Source organism: Lygodium microphyllum, chromosome 19 (assembly GCF_053477565.2).
Source record: "Lygodium microphyllum isolate KBCC chromosome 19, Lygodium_microphyllum_v1.1.10, whole genome shotgun sequence".
Classification (NCBI taxonomy): domain Eukaryota; kingdom Viridiplantae; phylum Streptophyta; class Polypodiopsida; order Schizaeales; family Lygodiaceae; genus Lygodium; species Lygodium microphyllum.
Genome location: NC_141153.1, coordinates 14,524,524 through 14,540,114, shown reverse-complemented (window position 1 = coordinate 14,540,114; position 15,591 = coordinate 14,524,524). Strand labels below are relative to the sequence as shown.

At 43.7% G+C, this 15,591-nt stretch overlaps 1 protein-coding gene across 1 annotated transcript in view; it reads left to right on the top strand.

The window, feature by feature from the left end:
- Window positions 1–15,275, top strand: part of LOC148019587 (putative magnesium transporter NIPA4) — a 46,013-nt gene extending 30,738 nt beyond the window's left edge. Inside the window, exons 7-10 of the mRNA XM_087699599.1 lie at window positions 13,681–13,818; window positions 13,972–14,064; window positions 14,148–14,271; window positions 14,401–15,275. Of these exons, the coding sequence (XP_087555725.1) occupies window positions 13,681–13,818; window positions 13,972–14,064; window positions 14,148–14,271; window positions 14,401–14,522 (477 nt within the window). The 3' untranslated portion in view covers window positions 14,523–15,275. The remainder of the gene's footprint in view (window positions 1–13,680; window positions 13,819–13,971; window positions 14,065–14,147; window positions 14,272–14,400) is intronic.
- Window positions 15,276–15,591: the final 316 nt, after the last annotated feature.

Genomic DNA, 15,591 nt, shown 5'->3' with positions numbered 1-15,591 from the left:
TAATTAATGAACGTTCTGTGTTTATCAGTTTGTGCTTTGTTGTACGAGTGGTTTTGTGTTTTCTGTGTTAAGAGCATTTTTTCACATGGTATCAGGGCTAGGTACTCTCTAAGAAACCTTAACCTTTGATTAGAAAGCTCATCCGCAAAAGCAGGGACAACAGAAGGGTAGATGACTTCGAACTCATTTATATCGCTTTAGTCTTCACATCGAAACATGGACAGAAACGATCAGGAGTGGGCCTCCTAACTTGCTTTTGCTCGATCTGGCATGGTTGAAGAACTATCGGACTACCATGGAGCCCATAGATCATATAGGACTTTTGCTATTAAGTATGATCTCATTTTTATGCATAGGGCTCAGTAGGAGATTAAAGATAAGCCTAAGTTTTCTCCTTTAGATTCGGTGCACAGAATTAATGATCTTGTAGGATCTTTAGAATCTCCTGGCCATCAGTGAGTGGAACGTGGCTCGTATTACACATCAGTTCCATAGTACATCTTTTCTTCAATGTTAGGTATGAATCCTATTATTTCAGATTCTATGTCAACTGATTTTGTATTTTGTGTTGGATCGGGGGATGCTCGTCAAGAAGGGACTCTGCAAAACAACCTTTGGTTTTTGACTAATGAGGAAGATAGGTATTTCTTTATGAACTTAAAAATATGTAAGAAGTTGAAAGAAGAACTTGTAAGTATTCCTTACCTTTCTTTTCCTTCAGATGATTTTATTTCTCATGGTCAATTTGGAGTAGGTGCATCTTCATGTAATTCATTTAATGGACAAAAGGAACCAACCATGTTTTCCACAATAACATCCATCACAAATCCATTTGGACTCCCATCCATCCCTCACTTATCATCTGCTACACCTTTCTTTCCGCTTCCATTAAGTGCACCCTGTTATTCACCACACACCAGATTAGGGTGTTCTGCACATTTAGGCATAGCCTTAAGGATCTCTATATATCCGTTTCCAGGTGGTGTACTAGTGACAGAGGCTTGACCTCCCACACATATACTTTTGAGTTACCCTCTGGAGTATATCCTAGACACACTCGAATGTGAATCGTTTGGTACCATGGTTTGTCTCTATTGCATTACCTAGTTGACCATACGATCATTATGTTGGGCCCCAATCCATATTTAGACATACTCGAATGTGAATCGTTTGGTACCACAGTTTGTCTCTATGGCCTTACCTAGTGGACCATACGATCATTATGTTGGGCCCCAATCCATATTTGGACAGGGTTATCGTGTCCTTGTGTCTCCATCTCTACCTATGATATTGTATGGACCTATGTTCCTTTTGGTACCTTTGTAGCAATTGGCACTCTTTGGATATCTTATCCACCTTTACCCATTCCTCCTCCTTATCTACCACCACTACCATTACCACCATCTTATCCTCCATATTATCTCACTTATCCCTCTTTACAGATACCTCATGGTTCTAGCTCCTCATCTGCCAAGCGTGCATTTAATGACAAGACTCGTTTCAATAGATCAAACTACACCACTTGGTCAAATTTGATGAGGTATGTTTTAGACTCTCAAAACCTACGGGATTCAGTGTAGGGATTGGAATCCCAACTTGATCTTGCTCTTGTTCCATACAAGGTTGTCCGTCCATGCAAGTCTTGTAACACCTTTGCTATTGTTGAGCTTATGGAGGGGTTTATAGGGGGGTTGAAACCCCAACTTGATCCCACCTTTGTTCCATACGAGGTTAATCGCCCATGGAAGGCTCGTGACACCTTTGCTATTATTGAGCTTATGTAGAGCTTATTGCATGATTTTTACTCTTAGCTTGAGCATTTCGACTTAGCATTTGAGCGTTGGGCATACTTGATTGACCGCTATGTGGCTCAAGACTGGTTGGATATCAATTTGGATCATGAGCTTTAAAACTTTAAAATCACAGACAAGGATGACTTGAAAGTCAAGTTGAAAGAGTATTGGCGTCTCCTTGTTGAGTTCTCAAGCATTGGGGCTCCTAAGTCCTTTGACGATCATGTTACACTGCTCCTTCACAAGCTGCCAAAAAATATTTCCATTTTGTGCAATAGCTGATTTCATAGCCTTAGATGCCCATATTTTATGAGTTTGAGTGTTAGCTATTGTGTTAGACATGATTATTCGATCAATTTCATAACATGTCCTCAATAGAGGGGGCAACAAGGCAAGCACAAACAAAACTTGACATGCACTTCACTAGAGGCACCCTTAGAGCGGATGCTCTATAGTATGGGTGTGTATGGAGATGAAGGGGCTAAAAGGACATGGATCCACAGGGTTTCATGGAATTATGGATGCATTGGGACAATGAGATTATAGATGCACAAGGAAAGATGTTAAACTACATGGGTATACACGATGAAAGCAATGTGAGTAATTGGATGCATTGTGGGTAATGAGATGGGTGCTTCCAATGTGCAGTCGGCTGCATGCTGTGTTTTGTTCGGCTGCACTTGACTGCACACGGTGGTATGAGCCCAATTTTTCTCCTGCTACCTCTCTTCCCATTGTCCTTCCATACTACTAGGTTGGGACTTGGATTGTAGAGACAGAGATTAGGCACTTGGATGCACATCACATTGTGAGAAATCTTTTCTACACCTATATGAGTGGAGTAATGTGCAATTTAAAAGAATGCAGGGTGTGTGTGTGAAGCACACATAGTGTCGCACATAGCTTGTCTCTCTACTTACCTCACTTCCCATTGTCCATCCATCCTACTAGGTTGGACTTGGGTTGTGGAGGGGGAGACGAGGCTCGTTGCAGACAATGTATATATGTAGCATGCTATGTGTGGTGAGAGTCACAATGGGGTGTCCACATAAAAATTTTTACTCAGAGAATCAATCAGATTCGATAATGATAAAACCTACACGCAGATAACCAATTTGAACTCACAAGATGCACATAAATCCAATTATACTCACGATTGTTTCATTGTCATGCGGCTCATGTGGTTCAGGATACACAATGTAGCCGCGGTGCACTAAGTGTCCACCGGCCTTGCCACTCTTGCCAATCCTCTTGCCCAATAGGTTGGATGGCTGAGTGTGCGAGGGGGGAAGAGCCTTATGCTCACATTGCTACATACATGTGCAAGCAGATGCACATAGTGTAGACAGAGAAAAACAACATTACCCTCTTTTACCCAAATTCAAAAGCAATAATAAATAACTCATTTTTTTGTGTGCCAAAGTGTGTGTGTAGTAATCAATGCATTGACATAGGGGAAGCAAGTGCCAAGCCTTCATAGTCCATGCATGCATCAGGGAATCTTTTACTCGTGCAATCATTAATGACATCTATGTGTCCAGGTTGTTTTTGACACACACTTCCCTTTTGGTCAATCACTCACCCCACTAGGATGGGTGAGAGTCACTGAGAGGGTGAGGTGGATTCCCAACCTGTCAAAGATTTTTTGCTTCTCAACAACTTCACACGGAAAAGGTTAAATACCCTACTTGTGGTTGCTGTTGGGTTGCCATGGTGTCCTTGGCGATGCTGCTTGTGTTGTGTGGTGGCTTTGGGTTGCTGCTCCTCTCTCGATGGTGGTTTTGCTTCTCTTCTCTTCTTCTCTCCTTCTCCATGGGGCACAACGATACATGTTATAGGGATTAGGGAGATGATGATGGCAGAGGAGATGGTGATGATGATCGTGGAGAAGATATGGGTGAAGATGGTGATGATGCTGGTGGTGGGATAGGGAGTGAGGATGGCGATGATGGTGGGGGAAAGAAGATGATGGGGAGGAGATGATTGCTATAGCGGTGGTGGTGATAGTAGAGGAGATGATGATGATGGTGAGGATGGTGGGTGGTGACGATGATGACAGGGGGTGCAAGCGTCCACATGGCCTGTAGGCGGAGTGATTGTGGTGGCAGATGATCGTAGTGGTGGCCTGTCTTGCAAGGCCAGACGTGCGGCTGTAATAGTAGCAACGGGGGCCACGAGGACAGCTAGCCGTCTATCAAGGTGGTTATGGGCCACAGGTGTGGCAATGGTTGCAGGGGTGGCGAGGATGATGACAACAGGGTGGCGACTGCTGTGCTAAGAAATGCACTTAGCCACTTAAACAGCCCCAAAACATACTTATTTTAGGCTTATTTTAGCCAAAACCCTAAAACAGGGAGCGGATCGAGAAAGTTAAGTGGGAGAGAATCTAGAACCCTAATTTTCTATAAATTGGTAGCCAGCCCTCCACTCTTTTATAATCTCGTTTTTGCAGGTTTCAGGTGTTACTAGCTTGTTGCCCACACCTTGGTCATGGAGGACATCTCAGCCCTTGCCGTCCATCACTGTTCCGTACAGTCTGGCGCGTGTTTCCAGCCCTCTCCACACGCTGATTATTGCTAATTTTGCCTAGCGACTGACTGCTGTTCATTTGCACTGCTGTCGTATAGCCTGTCATGCCAGCAAACTGCTGCGTTTGTAGGCTCCAGCTGCCGCCCTGACAGTTTTCTCTCTCCTGTTTGCAGTCGCTGCAGTCTTTATCTCTCCTGCAGGCTGTTCTGCTTGCGTTTTCAGCCTTTCTCTCTCTTGCAAGCTCCGTTTTTAGTCTTTCTCTCTCTTGCAAGCTGTCCTGCCTGCGTTTTCAGTCTTTCTCTCTCTTGTAGGCTCCGTTTTTAGTATTTCTCTCCTACAGGCTGTCTTGCCTGCGTTTTTAGTCTTTCTCTCTCCTATAGGCTCCGTTTTTAGTCTTTCTCTCTCCTCACTACTGTCTGCATCAGATCCAGTTTTTCATTGCTGCGTTTGCTGGTGTCCGATATTTGGAGGCTGCCTTGCTGCGATTCGGAATCCGTTCGGAGTACGACACACTCTCTAGCTCATTACCCTTGCCCTAATGCTAGAGATACAAGAGTTCGAGGTTCAGTATTCATTCACTGCATAGTGTGTTTGCTGCATGAGCATCGAATTATTAGTAGTCATATCATTTCATTTATTCACTGTGTTCATTGTCTCTGAGTTACTCTAGCCCTAACCCTAACCCCAACTGTGTTCTTTTTATTAGTCTGTGCTTTGTCGTACGGTTTCTGTTTATGTTTCTGTGTTAGGGTATTTTTCATTATATGGTATCAGAGCTTGGTACTCTTTGAGAATCTAGGTCTTTGATCTGAAAGCTCTTTGCAAGAAGCAAGAATAACAGTAGGTTCAAATGACTTCGAACACATCAACACCGATTCAATCTCCAGATCAGCCTATGCCAAGAACCGAGCGAGAGTGGGCCGATCAGCTTGCTCCACAAAGTTCTGACATGGTGGGAGAAACATCTAAGTATATGGAAGAAAGTATAAGCAAGCTGACCACTGAGGAATATAAATTGATCATAGCCTATCGACAAAAGAAGATTGAGGAGCTCGACCGAAGGATTGACCTTTAAGAAAAGCTTCTAAATGAATGTATATATGGATTTCACTCTTCAGATGTTGCGCGTAAGTCTGATGATGTTGCAAGGACGTCGAGATCTCCATCAGGGATGGGTCCTCCTCTTGGAGAGCAAGATCCGGAGTATGTTCCATTTTTTTAAACTCTTCCGTCCTCTCCGGTGCAAGGTACTTTTGATTTGTCTTTTGTGCCTTCTTCTTTTACCTCTTCTGTTTTGCAATATACTAGTAGAGATTATGTGGAAGAAAGAGTCCAGTTTGTTGACTCGGAAAAGGTCCTCTAGAGGATCAATTCTTGTATGTTAACACATGTCACGGGGATTATAAGAAAAAGCCACGTAACTCTTATTCTGTCCTTCCTTCTTTTCCGTCTACTTCACGTAATCAGATTGAATTTGGTGTTCCTTTCACTTCATTATATGGTGTATCATCATCTTCACAGTTTCATTTTCAGTCTTTAAATGATAAAAATGAACAAAAAGAATTTATACCTCATACACCTCACTTTTAAAACCCACCCATCCCACCACATTCTTCTGCTGTTTCACTACTTCCATTTACACAATTTATATTTCCATTTCAGACATCTCATATTGCATCACACATCACATCGGGGGTTTATAGAAACATAGGTACATCCTTTAGGACCTCATCCTTCTCTCAGCCGAGTGGTGTTTCATCTACCTCATACACACTTTCAGGATCATTGTAGCCTGAGTATCCCACTCAGTCTCTCCCGAGTGTGGATCAATTGCCTTCACAGTTTGCCTCCATGGCATTGCCTAGTGGACCTTCTGGTCATAATGCTGTGTCCCAACCTTACTTTGGACAAGGCTACTGTGTCCTAGTGCCTCCACCTATACCGGTAACTTATGGAAACATTGATGTTCCAGTGCCTCCGCATCAATCGGCACTCATTGGACACTCAGCCTACTTCTGCCTATCCACCTCTTTGCCCTCCTTCTTACTCTTATTAGACATTCTCACCTCCACCATATTTTCCACCATCATCTTACTCCACCCACTCGACACCTCATGGTTCTAGCTCATCTTCTGCCAAGAATGCATTTAATGAGAAGACTCGTTTTAACGGGTCAAACTTTACTACTTGGTCGAATTTGATGAGACATGTCATTGATTCACAGAACCTATGGGATCTAGTGTAGGGGTTGGAACCCCAACCTGATTCCGCATTTCTTCCATACAAGGTCGTCCGCTTATGGAAGGCTAGGAATGCCTCCGCTATTGTCGAGCTGATGCAGGGCTTATTGCCAGAGTTTCATTCTCAGCTTCAGCATTTTGACTTGGCGTCAGAGCAATGGGCACACTTGATTGACCGCTATGCGGCTCGAGATAGGACCTGTCGTATTAATCTTGACCATGAGTTTCAGCTTTTCAAAATCACTGACCGGGATGACTTGAAAGTCAAGTTGGTTGAGTATCAGCGTCTCCTCGCTGAATTCTCCACTACAGGGACTCCCAAGTCCTCTAACAATCAAGTCACATAGTTTCTAAATAAACTCCCCAAGAAATACTTCAATTTTGTGGAAGGAATAGTTTCAAAGCCTACCATGCCTACATTCTATGAATTTGAGTGTCAGCTGTTGCGTTACGCACGGTTGTTCGATCAATTTCATATGAATTCCTCTTTAGAGGGGGCTCTTTTTGCTCATTCTCAGAAAGGGCAACAAGGGAAGGGCAAACTAAACCAAACCTCCACTCAAAATCAAAATCAAAATCAAACTCAGAAGCTAAATCAATCTGGGGATTCTCAAGGAAACTCCCAGTCACAACTCAAACATGGGTGGCAGAAGATACCTAAAAAGAATAGGTATTGTCAACATTGTCAAAAGACTGGCCATTTTGATGAGGAGTGTTGATCAAAGGTACGAGTCACAACACTAAAACCTAAGTCTCAGACCCCTGTCCCTCACTCGAGCAATCCCCAGCAGGGGAGGCAGGGTGATGGCAAGGGGCAGTTTAAAGGTCAGACTCACACTGCCACCGCACAATCATCTCAGTCGACAACGTTCTCAACTCCAGAGGGCTTGTTTGACTGGTTTGTAGAGGCCCATATCGTCTCCATAGAGACATCAGATGTGAGTCTTGTTCACATCTGTGAGTTGCCTCCCGACGAGGTTACTGCAGAGGCCCACTTGTCACAGCCGAGCACTTCAGCTTCTGTTTGGATTGTAGATAGTGGAGCTACACATCGCATGACTCCCATAGAGGACATTTTCCGCACCCGAGCCCTTGCAGTCGGGCGGTCCGTGTAGGAAACTACTCCTCGGTCAAGATTCAAGCTTAAGGTTGTGTCAGTTTTGCCACTGACAAGGGTCCGGATTTGGCTTCGCTGGACAATATATATCATGTCCTTTAGCTTGGGGTGAACTTGTTATTTGTTCAACAGCTTTGCCGGTTGGGGCGAGCAGTTTTTTTTACAGCGACTACAGTCGAGGTCCTTGACTCTTTGACTGGTTTAGTTTTTTCTCGCGGTGAGGCACAGCCTAATGGCCTATACTACATGACACACTTTCTGACCGAGCCGACCGCTGAAGGCTCCGTGTTCCATAGCTTCTAGGCCTTAGCCACATCTCGGGAGTCTACGCACAATGAGCGTCTTTGGTATTTTCGCTTAGGGCATCTTGGTTATGACTCACTTTACGAGTTGTCATGCCGTGAGTTGGTTGAGGGCTTTTCACACCTGAAGCTAGCTCGAGATGTCTGTAAAGCCTGTCAGCTCGGGAAGCAGCACCGTATCCCATTTCCTCAGCAATCTACATATGGAGCTGAGGAGCCTCTTAGATTGATTCACGTTGATCTTTGTGGGCCGACATTCACTGCTGCTTTGAACGGCGCGCTGTACTTCTTTTTGATAGTGGATGATCATTCTGGATACATGTGGGTGTACTTTCTTAAGCATAAGTTAGATGCTTTCACATATTTTTCTGCTTGGGTGTTGCTAGTTCATAACAAGATTGGTCATCATGTTGGGTGCATGAGGAGTGATAGCGGTGGTGAGTTTATCTCCCACGAGTTTTTCGAGTTTCTACACAAGCATGGCATTTCTCGCTAGCTCACCTCTACCAACTCCCCGTGTCAGAATGGAGTCGTAGAGCGTAGGAACCGCATAGTCATGGAAATGACACGCTCTATGCTGTTCGCAAGAGAGCTTCCTGAGCGCCTTTGAGATGAGGCTGTTAACACTTCGGTGTACATCCTTAATCGGTGTCCGACTGCGGCTCTTCCTCAGAAGACCCTGTATGAGGCATTTTTTGGCTTACTGTCAGTTATTTTCCATTTCAGAGTCTTCGAGTGTTGTGTGTGCACACACACGCCTGATGACAAGATAGATAAGCTTACCACTTCGACTCAGACACGGCTAGTGGCCATGCCTCTTGATCCTACTGTCCACTTGTTGAAGAATACCCTAGGACAGCCCTTCGATGCACTCACCTATCGTTCTGTTGTAGGAAAACTTCTTTGGTTAATTCACACTAGGCCAGATTTAGCTTACTCAGTTAGCATACTCAGTCAGTATTTCACAGCACCTAGGATGTCACATTGGATTGCATGTCTTCGTATGTTGCGTTATTTGCGGTGTACTTTTTCTTATGGCTTGACATATGGTTCTAGTTTATGTTTGCAAGGGTACACTGATTCTGATTGGACAGGAGATCCTGACACTCGGCGTGCCCATGGCGGCTACCTCTTTATCTTGGGCACGGCTCCCATTTCTTAGTCTAGCCGTAAGCAAGAGATGGTGGCAGCTTCCACGCCCGAGGTTGTGTACCGGGCTCTCTTCGATGGCACCATCGAGGCTATCTATCTGAGGAGTTTACTGGCGGCACTGGATTTTCCATGTGACTCTCCCATAGTTGTCTATTGCGACAACCAGAGTGCCATTGCCCTTGCGGGCAATCCGATCATCACACCACAGACACGACATGTGGGAGTCCACTTTCACTTTTCTCGAGAGTAGGTTGAGCTAGGCCCTATTCGTCTAGAGTTTGTGCCTTCATCAGATAATTTTGCAGATATCTTGACCAAAGCGGTCAACCGGCCGGTTTTTCAGTACCTGCTACCCAGGATCGGCTTGGGTACACCCTCCCCTACTTCTTCAGCTTGACAGGGAGAGGGTGCTTTCCTCTTGCTTTCCCTTCCAGTTTGAGAGGGGGCGACTCCTACTTTTGATCGTGACAGTGATGATGCTTACAGTTTTTTAGACATTACATTCACTTATTCTTTTGTATTGTATTATGGGCATTTGTAACTTCATCCACACTATCAGGATGACCTGATTGTAAAATGGCATTTGGACAAGTGAACACTTGCCCTGCGAGGGCACTGTCCCAGTGGCACCGTTGCATAGCATATTGCATGAGCATGATATCTTGCATCTCCCTTTGCATTACCCTATGCATTGGCATTCTGTTCATGTCAACATGCATCTGTGTGCATTTATTCATTTTCAGTCTTTTGGAGTGGTCGACTCTAGGATCCACCATATTCGTAGCATAACACATGGCAATTCTCCAAAAGGCAGTTACCCTACCCTTGCTTGCTTTGCTTGTCTTGCTAAGCCCACGGTTTTTTTGCCTCTCACATATTCAACACATGATTGGCACATACACTCACTTTTATCGTCCTTAGGCACTTATCCTCGTCAGTGCGAGGGATTGGCTTTCTAGTTTTGTAAATAACTTGGGTTTAAAACTCTCTTTATCTTTTCCTATCTATCACTTAATCGGCCACTGCCCCTATATTATTTATGTATTTTCAAAACACTTTTCAGAAAAAAAAGAAAAAAAAAGAAAACAAAATAAACAAGTCCATTGTTGATTCCATCCGCCTTTGTAGGCCTTGGTAGGCCCTTGGGCAGCCGACAAGCACCCTTGGTCCGATGCCCTGACCTCTTTGGGGTGATCACTTGGGCTCCCTTGGTAAGATATCCATGGCCTCTGGAGTCTTGGTAGGCCACTGAGCAACCGACATGCACCTTTTGTCTGACGCCCTGGTTGCTTTGGGGTGGGACGCCTTGGGGTAAATCAAAATTTAGGTTGGCCTACTTTTCTTGACCTATTTTGGGCCTGAGTTGGTTTGTTGTGCTAAGAAATGCACTTAGCCACTTAAACAACCCCAAAACATGCTTATTTTAGGCTTATTTTAGCCAAAACCCTAAAACAGGGAGCGGATTGAGAAAGTTAAGTGGGAGAGGATCTAGAATCCTAATTTTCTATAAATTGGCAACCAACCCTCCACTCTTTTACAATCTCGTTTTTGCAGGTTTCAGGTGTTACCAGCTTGCTGCCCACACCCCGGTCATGGAGGACATCTCAGTCCTTGTTATCCATCACTGTTCCCTACAGTCTGGCGCCTGTTTTTAGCCCTCCACACACTGATTGCTGCTGTTTTTGCCTGGCAACTGATTGCTGTCGTACAGCTTGCCACTCCAGCAAACTGCTGCGTTTGCAGGTTCCAGCTGCCGCCCTGACAGCTCACTCTCTCTTGTTTGCAGTTGCTGCAGACTTTCTCTCCCCTACAGGCTGTCCTGCCTGCGTTTTCAGTCTTTCTCTCTCCTGCAGGCTCCGTTTTTAGTATTTCTCTCTCCTGCAAGCTGTCCTTCCTGCGTTTTTAGTCTTTCTCTCTCCTGCAGGCTCCGTTTTTAGTCTTTCTTTCTCCTTATTGCTGTCTGCATTAGATCCAGCTTCTCACTGCTACGTTTGCTGGTGTTTGATATCCGGAGGTTGCCTTGCTACGATTCGGGATCCGTTCGGAGTACGACACACTCTCTAGCTCATTACCCCTGCCCTGATCCTAGAGATATAGGAGTTCGAGGTTCAATATTCATTCATTGCATAGTGTGTTTGCTGCATGAGCATTGTATTATTAGTAGTCATATCATTTCATTTATTCACTGTGTTCATTGTCTCTGAGTTACTCTAACCCTAACCCTAACTATGTTCTTTTTAATAGTCTGTGCTTTGTCGTACGGTTTCTGTTTATGTTTGTGTTAGGGTATTTTTCTTTACAGCGACAAGCACAAGTGTAGTGATGGCATAGGGGTGGCGACGATGATAACAGCGGGGTGGCGACATGCATAAGTGTGGTGACGGTAGGTGTTGCGGTGGTGATGGCTACATAGGGCAGTGACAAGCATTGTGGTGGATTTCAATGAGTTGCAGCGGCTGCACATCAGCGATGGGAGGCAAAGACGAGGAAGAAGAAGAAAGTCGAAGATGAGAATGATGAAGAAGAAGACAATGATGATAGGAGGGAGAGGGGGGGGGGGATGACTAATTGAGGAAAGCCCCCCTTCTTTCCAAAAGCAACAAGTGTTTGTTAAAAAGAAAAAAGCCTCCCTTCACCCAAGGTTTGCAAATACCTAAACTCCCCTCCTTTACATGGCTTGTTTCCCTCTTTCCACACAACTTTCTTTGGAGGGCCCAAGCCCCCTTCTTCACGTGGTTATTTTTTTATAAGGACGGAAGCCCCCCTTCACATGGTGATTTCCCTTCTCAAGGTACCACTTGACGCATGTACCCCCTTGGAATTGCGACTCTCTTCTCCATGTAGTGCATTCACTTGAGAATGAGGCTCCCAACTAGATCCTTGCCCCTTCTTGTGCTACAAGGCACGAGCGGCCTTTTTTAAAATGGAAAACTCATTAATGAAAAATAATTTGAGTAACTCTCTCTTTTTTATGTGTCGCACACTTCGGCATGTGTACGAGAGAGGGTGTTATGGGCACTACTTCCTAAAAATAAAAAAATAAAAATGAAAAATATTTACAAGAAAGAACGTGAGTCTTAATGCATCTTACACTAGGCAAAACAAAATCCACTTATCAATTACATAATGCATTTGCCAAAAATCATTAAGAAAATGAAACCGAACCTAACTAAGTGTCGCACACATTTCGGAGTTGATACGATTAGTACTCTCCTATTGCGTGGTAACACCCATACGAGCGATCCGCGGTCCACGTGCCCTAGGCCTTGGCAATGGAATCAAAATGTTGTGCTACATGTTCAACATGTTGGGGCCATTGGGCATTCTCTTATTCTTTCAAGAGCTTGAACACACACATCGTAAACTAGCTCTCACCTAGTCACTTGCATGTGAATTGAAGCAATCCGTTGTATTGAGAATAGGGTCACGTGTCTCCTACCAAGAAGGTGGCAAGCTCTAGCTCCATGATCCAAGTGAGCACTCCATTGCCCCTCAACTCTCTACAGCCCTTGTCATGCAAGAGAAAGCATGGTGGGCATGAGAGAGTACTAGAGAGGAGGCTAGAGGCACTCTCCTTGTCGCTCACCTCTCACTCACTCACTCTCTCCCTCAATCTCACACTCTTCACACACTCTCTCTCACACAAGACTTTAGAGAAAAAAAGTAGAGGAGAAAAGTTTGCACACTTCCATTCAAGCTCATTACTTTTATACATGAATTCTAGGGTTAGGGTTCCTTGGGCATCTTGCTCAAACTTTTGGCTAATTGACCAGTCTTCTCTCTTTTCCACACTTTTAGTCCCTTTTCCTATGCTACTGTTTGACAATTTGCACGGGAGAAGAGCTCAGCTTCTTGGAAAATAAGGCAAAAAATGTGGCGGTAAAGTCTAATGTCTTTATGGTTCCAAACCTGTTAACAGAAACCAACTTCCAAGCATGCTAGAGGAGGTTATACATTGGCTACCTACCAAGGCATTGGCAAATTACATAAGATTATGGTTATCCCCACTTTCCCAATGGCTATAATTCTAAGGCTAAGTTCAATCTTGTGAAACATTTTACAAGATGTATGGAAAGTCAGCATGTTTACTCGGGTAAGCTTAACAACGTGAATAAATCCTCAAAGAGTTCCTTAGAACCACAATGACAGAGTTTTAGTTCCCACGAGCTCTGCAATACCCCCTTCTGTGGTTGAAAAATGTATGTCTACATTGGGATCAGTTTTTTATGTCCTTGACTAGTCCACATGACAACTACTTAGGAGGGGAGATGAAAGCAAATTGATTTTTTTTCCTTTTCATATTTGATGCAGATTATTATTATGTTTTACAAGTTTTGGCTTCAAACAAGGAGCTTGTAGCAGATCTCAATACAGTAGACTTGCTTGCATCTGGCCGCCTTGGGGCCTTCTAGAGTGTCATTTAGATCTCTCTCATATTTTACTGCTGGTTTCAGGGGCCTCAGAATTATGGATTTTTGGTTCAAATTCATCAGAATATTTACTTACTGTGTGTCACTCAAGTGGCTATTGATGTCCCTGTTATCCAGGTGATGAGTGTCAAAGCTTTGGGTATTGCTCTCAAGCTGACATTTCAGGGGATGAATCAACTTGTCTACCCTGAAACTTGGGTTTTTGCTACAGTAGTCATTGCGTGCATACTTACACAAATGAATTATCTAAACAAGGCAAGCTGTTTACCGCCATGTGTCATACTTTTCTTCCCTCCTTCCTCACATGACAGTATTTTGTCCAGCAGTTGTGTACAGCACAGGGTAGACCTGTAACTACCTATTGGAATCTTGAATCGTAATTCTTGACGCTCTGAATAAATTTTACAGGCTTTGGACACCTTTAATACTGCAGTTGTATCCCCAATATATTACGTGATGTTCACGTCTTTGACAATATTAGCAAGCATCATTATGTTTAAGGTATCCATTCTTACTAATTATATTTCAAGATTCAAGATGCATCTATATGTAACAGTGTCTCAATATTCTCTCTTGCTTTGCAGGATTGGGATCGGCAAAACCCTTCCCAGATCATAACAGAACTTTGTGGGTTTGTAACAATTCTCTCCGGGACCTTTTTACTGCACACAACAAAAGACATGGGGGATAACATGACCTCTGGACTTGGTATCATCTCAGTGCCTTTCCACTTGTTCTTTTTTGAGCTGCTTCAAACCTTCAATCTACTTGCAGGTTTCTTTGGATGTGTCATTGTTCAAATAATTTTTGGTGGTGGGTTTTGTGGGAATGGGGAAGATTCATTTACAGGATTGGCCCCATCACTTTCCTCAAGATTTGTGGTATTAAAGCGACAAGAAATTGAGTTTGCCAAGGAAGAAATTCCTCTTCGCAGAGTAGAGACTTTTTGTGCACCTTAAGAGTAAATCTTTCCAGAAGAGTTGTTAGTTGGTGGCAAATGTAGCTGAATGGATGATGCTGACAAATGGTGTTCCACGTCTCGAGGAGGTATGAAAGTCTGTTGCCAGCCAGCACAAAAGTCCTTAGTTTCTTAAATGCCCCAATGATTTGTAGTCTCAGAGCTGATTATCAATGACTTCATCCCTTCATTGAAGTGTGGATATAGTTCAGCATTCTGGACTTTTTGTGTTTATCGGTCTCATTGACTCACTCTGGCTGATGAGCATCTCTCAAGGGCATTGACTCAGCAGATAGCAGCTGCGGCTCTTTGCAAACATTCTTGCATCTAAAGTCTATCAACAAGTTACAACCATGGAATGTGAGCGGTAACCACGAATGTTACTTTTGAAAAGCTGATAAGAAAAGATGTACAGTTGCATTCTCAGTCAGCTGACAGCTGTGCTGGTGAGTATAAGTATTCAAGGAGGATCTTCATCCACTTAGAGCTTCATCTTCCATTCTGGGTACCCTTAGAAATTTCTAATTCTTTGAATCCTCCCATTGGTTGTACAATGCTGTAACCTTTTGTGGTATACTAGAGAGGCTCGCATGTAAGATCAAATTGTGTACCCATTTTACTGGATATGACTGTTATGTGCAGTCCATCTAGTACTCCTTTCGCAGCAGGAACATCATCAATTTGTGTACCCATTTTACTAGATATGATTGTTATGTGCAGTCCATCTAGTGCTCCTTTCACAGCAGGAACATTATTCTTGTCTTTCCTTGCCTAGTCAGAAATAAAACTGGATTATCTCTTCCTGATGGAATGACTAGGCGTCTTATACATAGATTAATGGCGATTTTGACTCGCCTACTTGATTATTATTAGTCTACAGATTTCTAAGGTGAGGTATTGGTTGTCAGACGATTATTTTAACCACAGCCACTAGTAAAAAAAAGCAAACCATAATCCAGATCACTGTTAGTGTTCAAAGTCCTGCAGGGCAAAAAGTTTGTGACAAGAATGCGGCACCCTTTTAGGCTCTCTCTTTTGTCTGGGTGTAAGTGATACAGACCTCAGGTAGT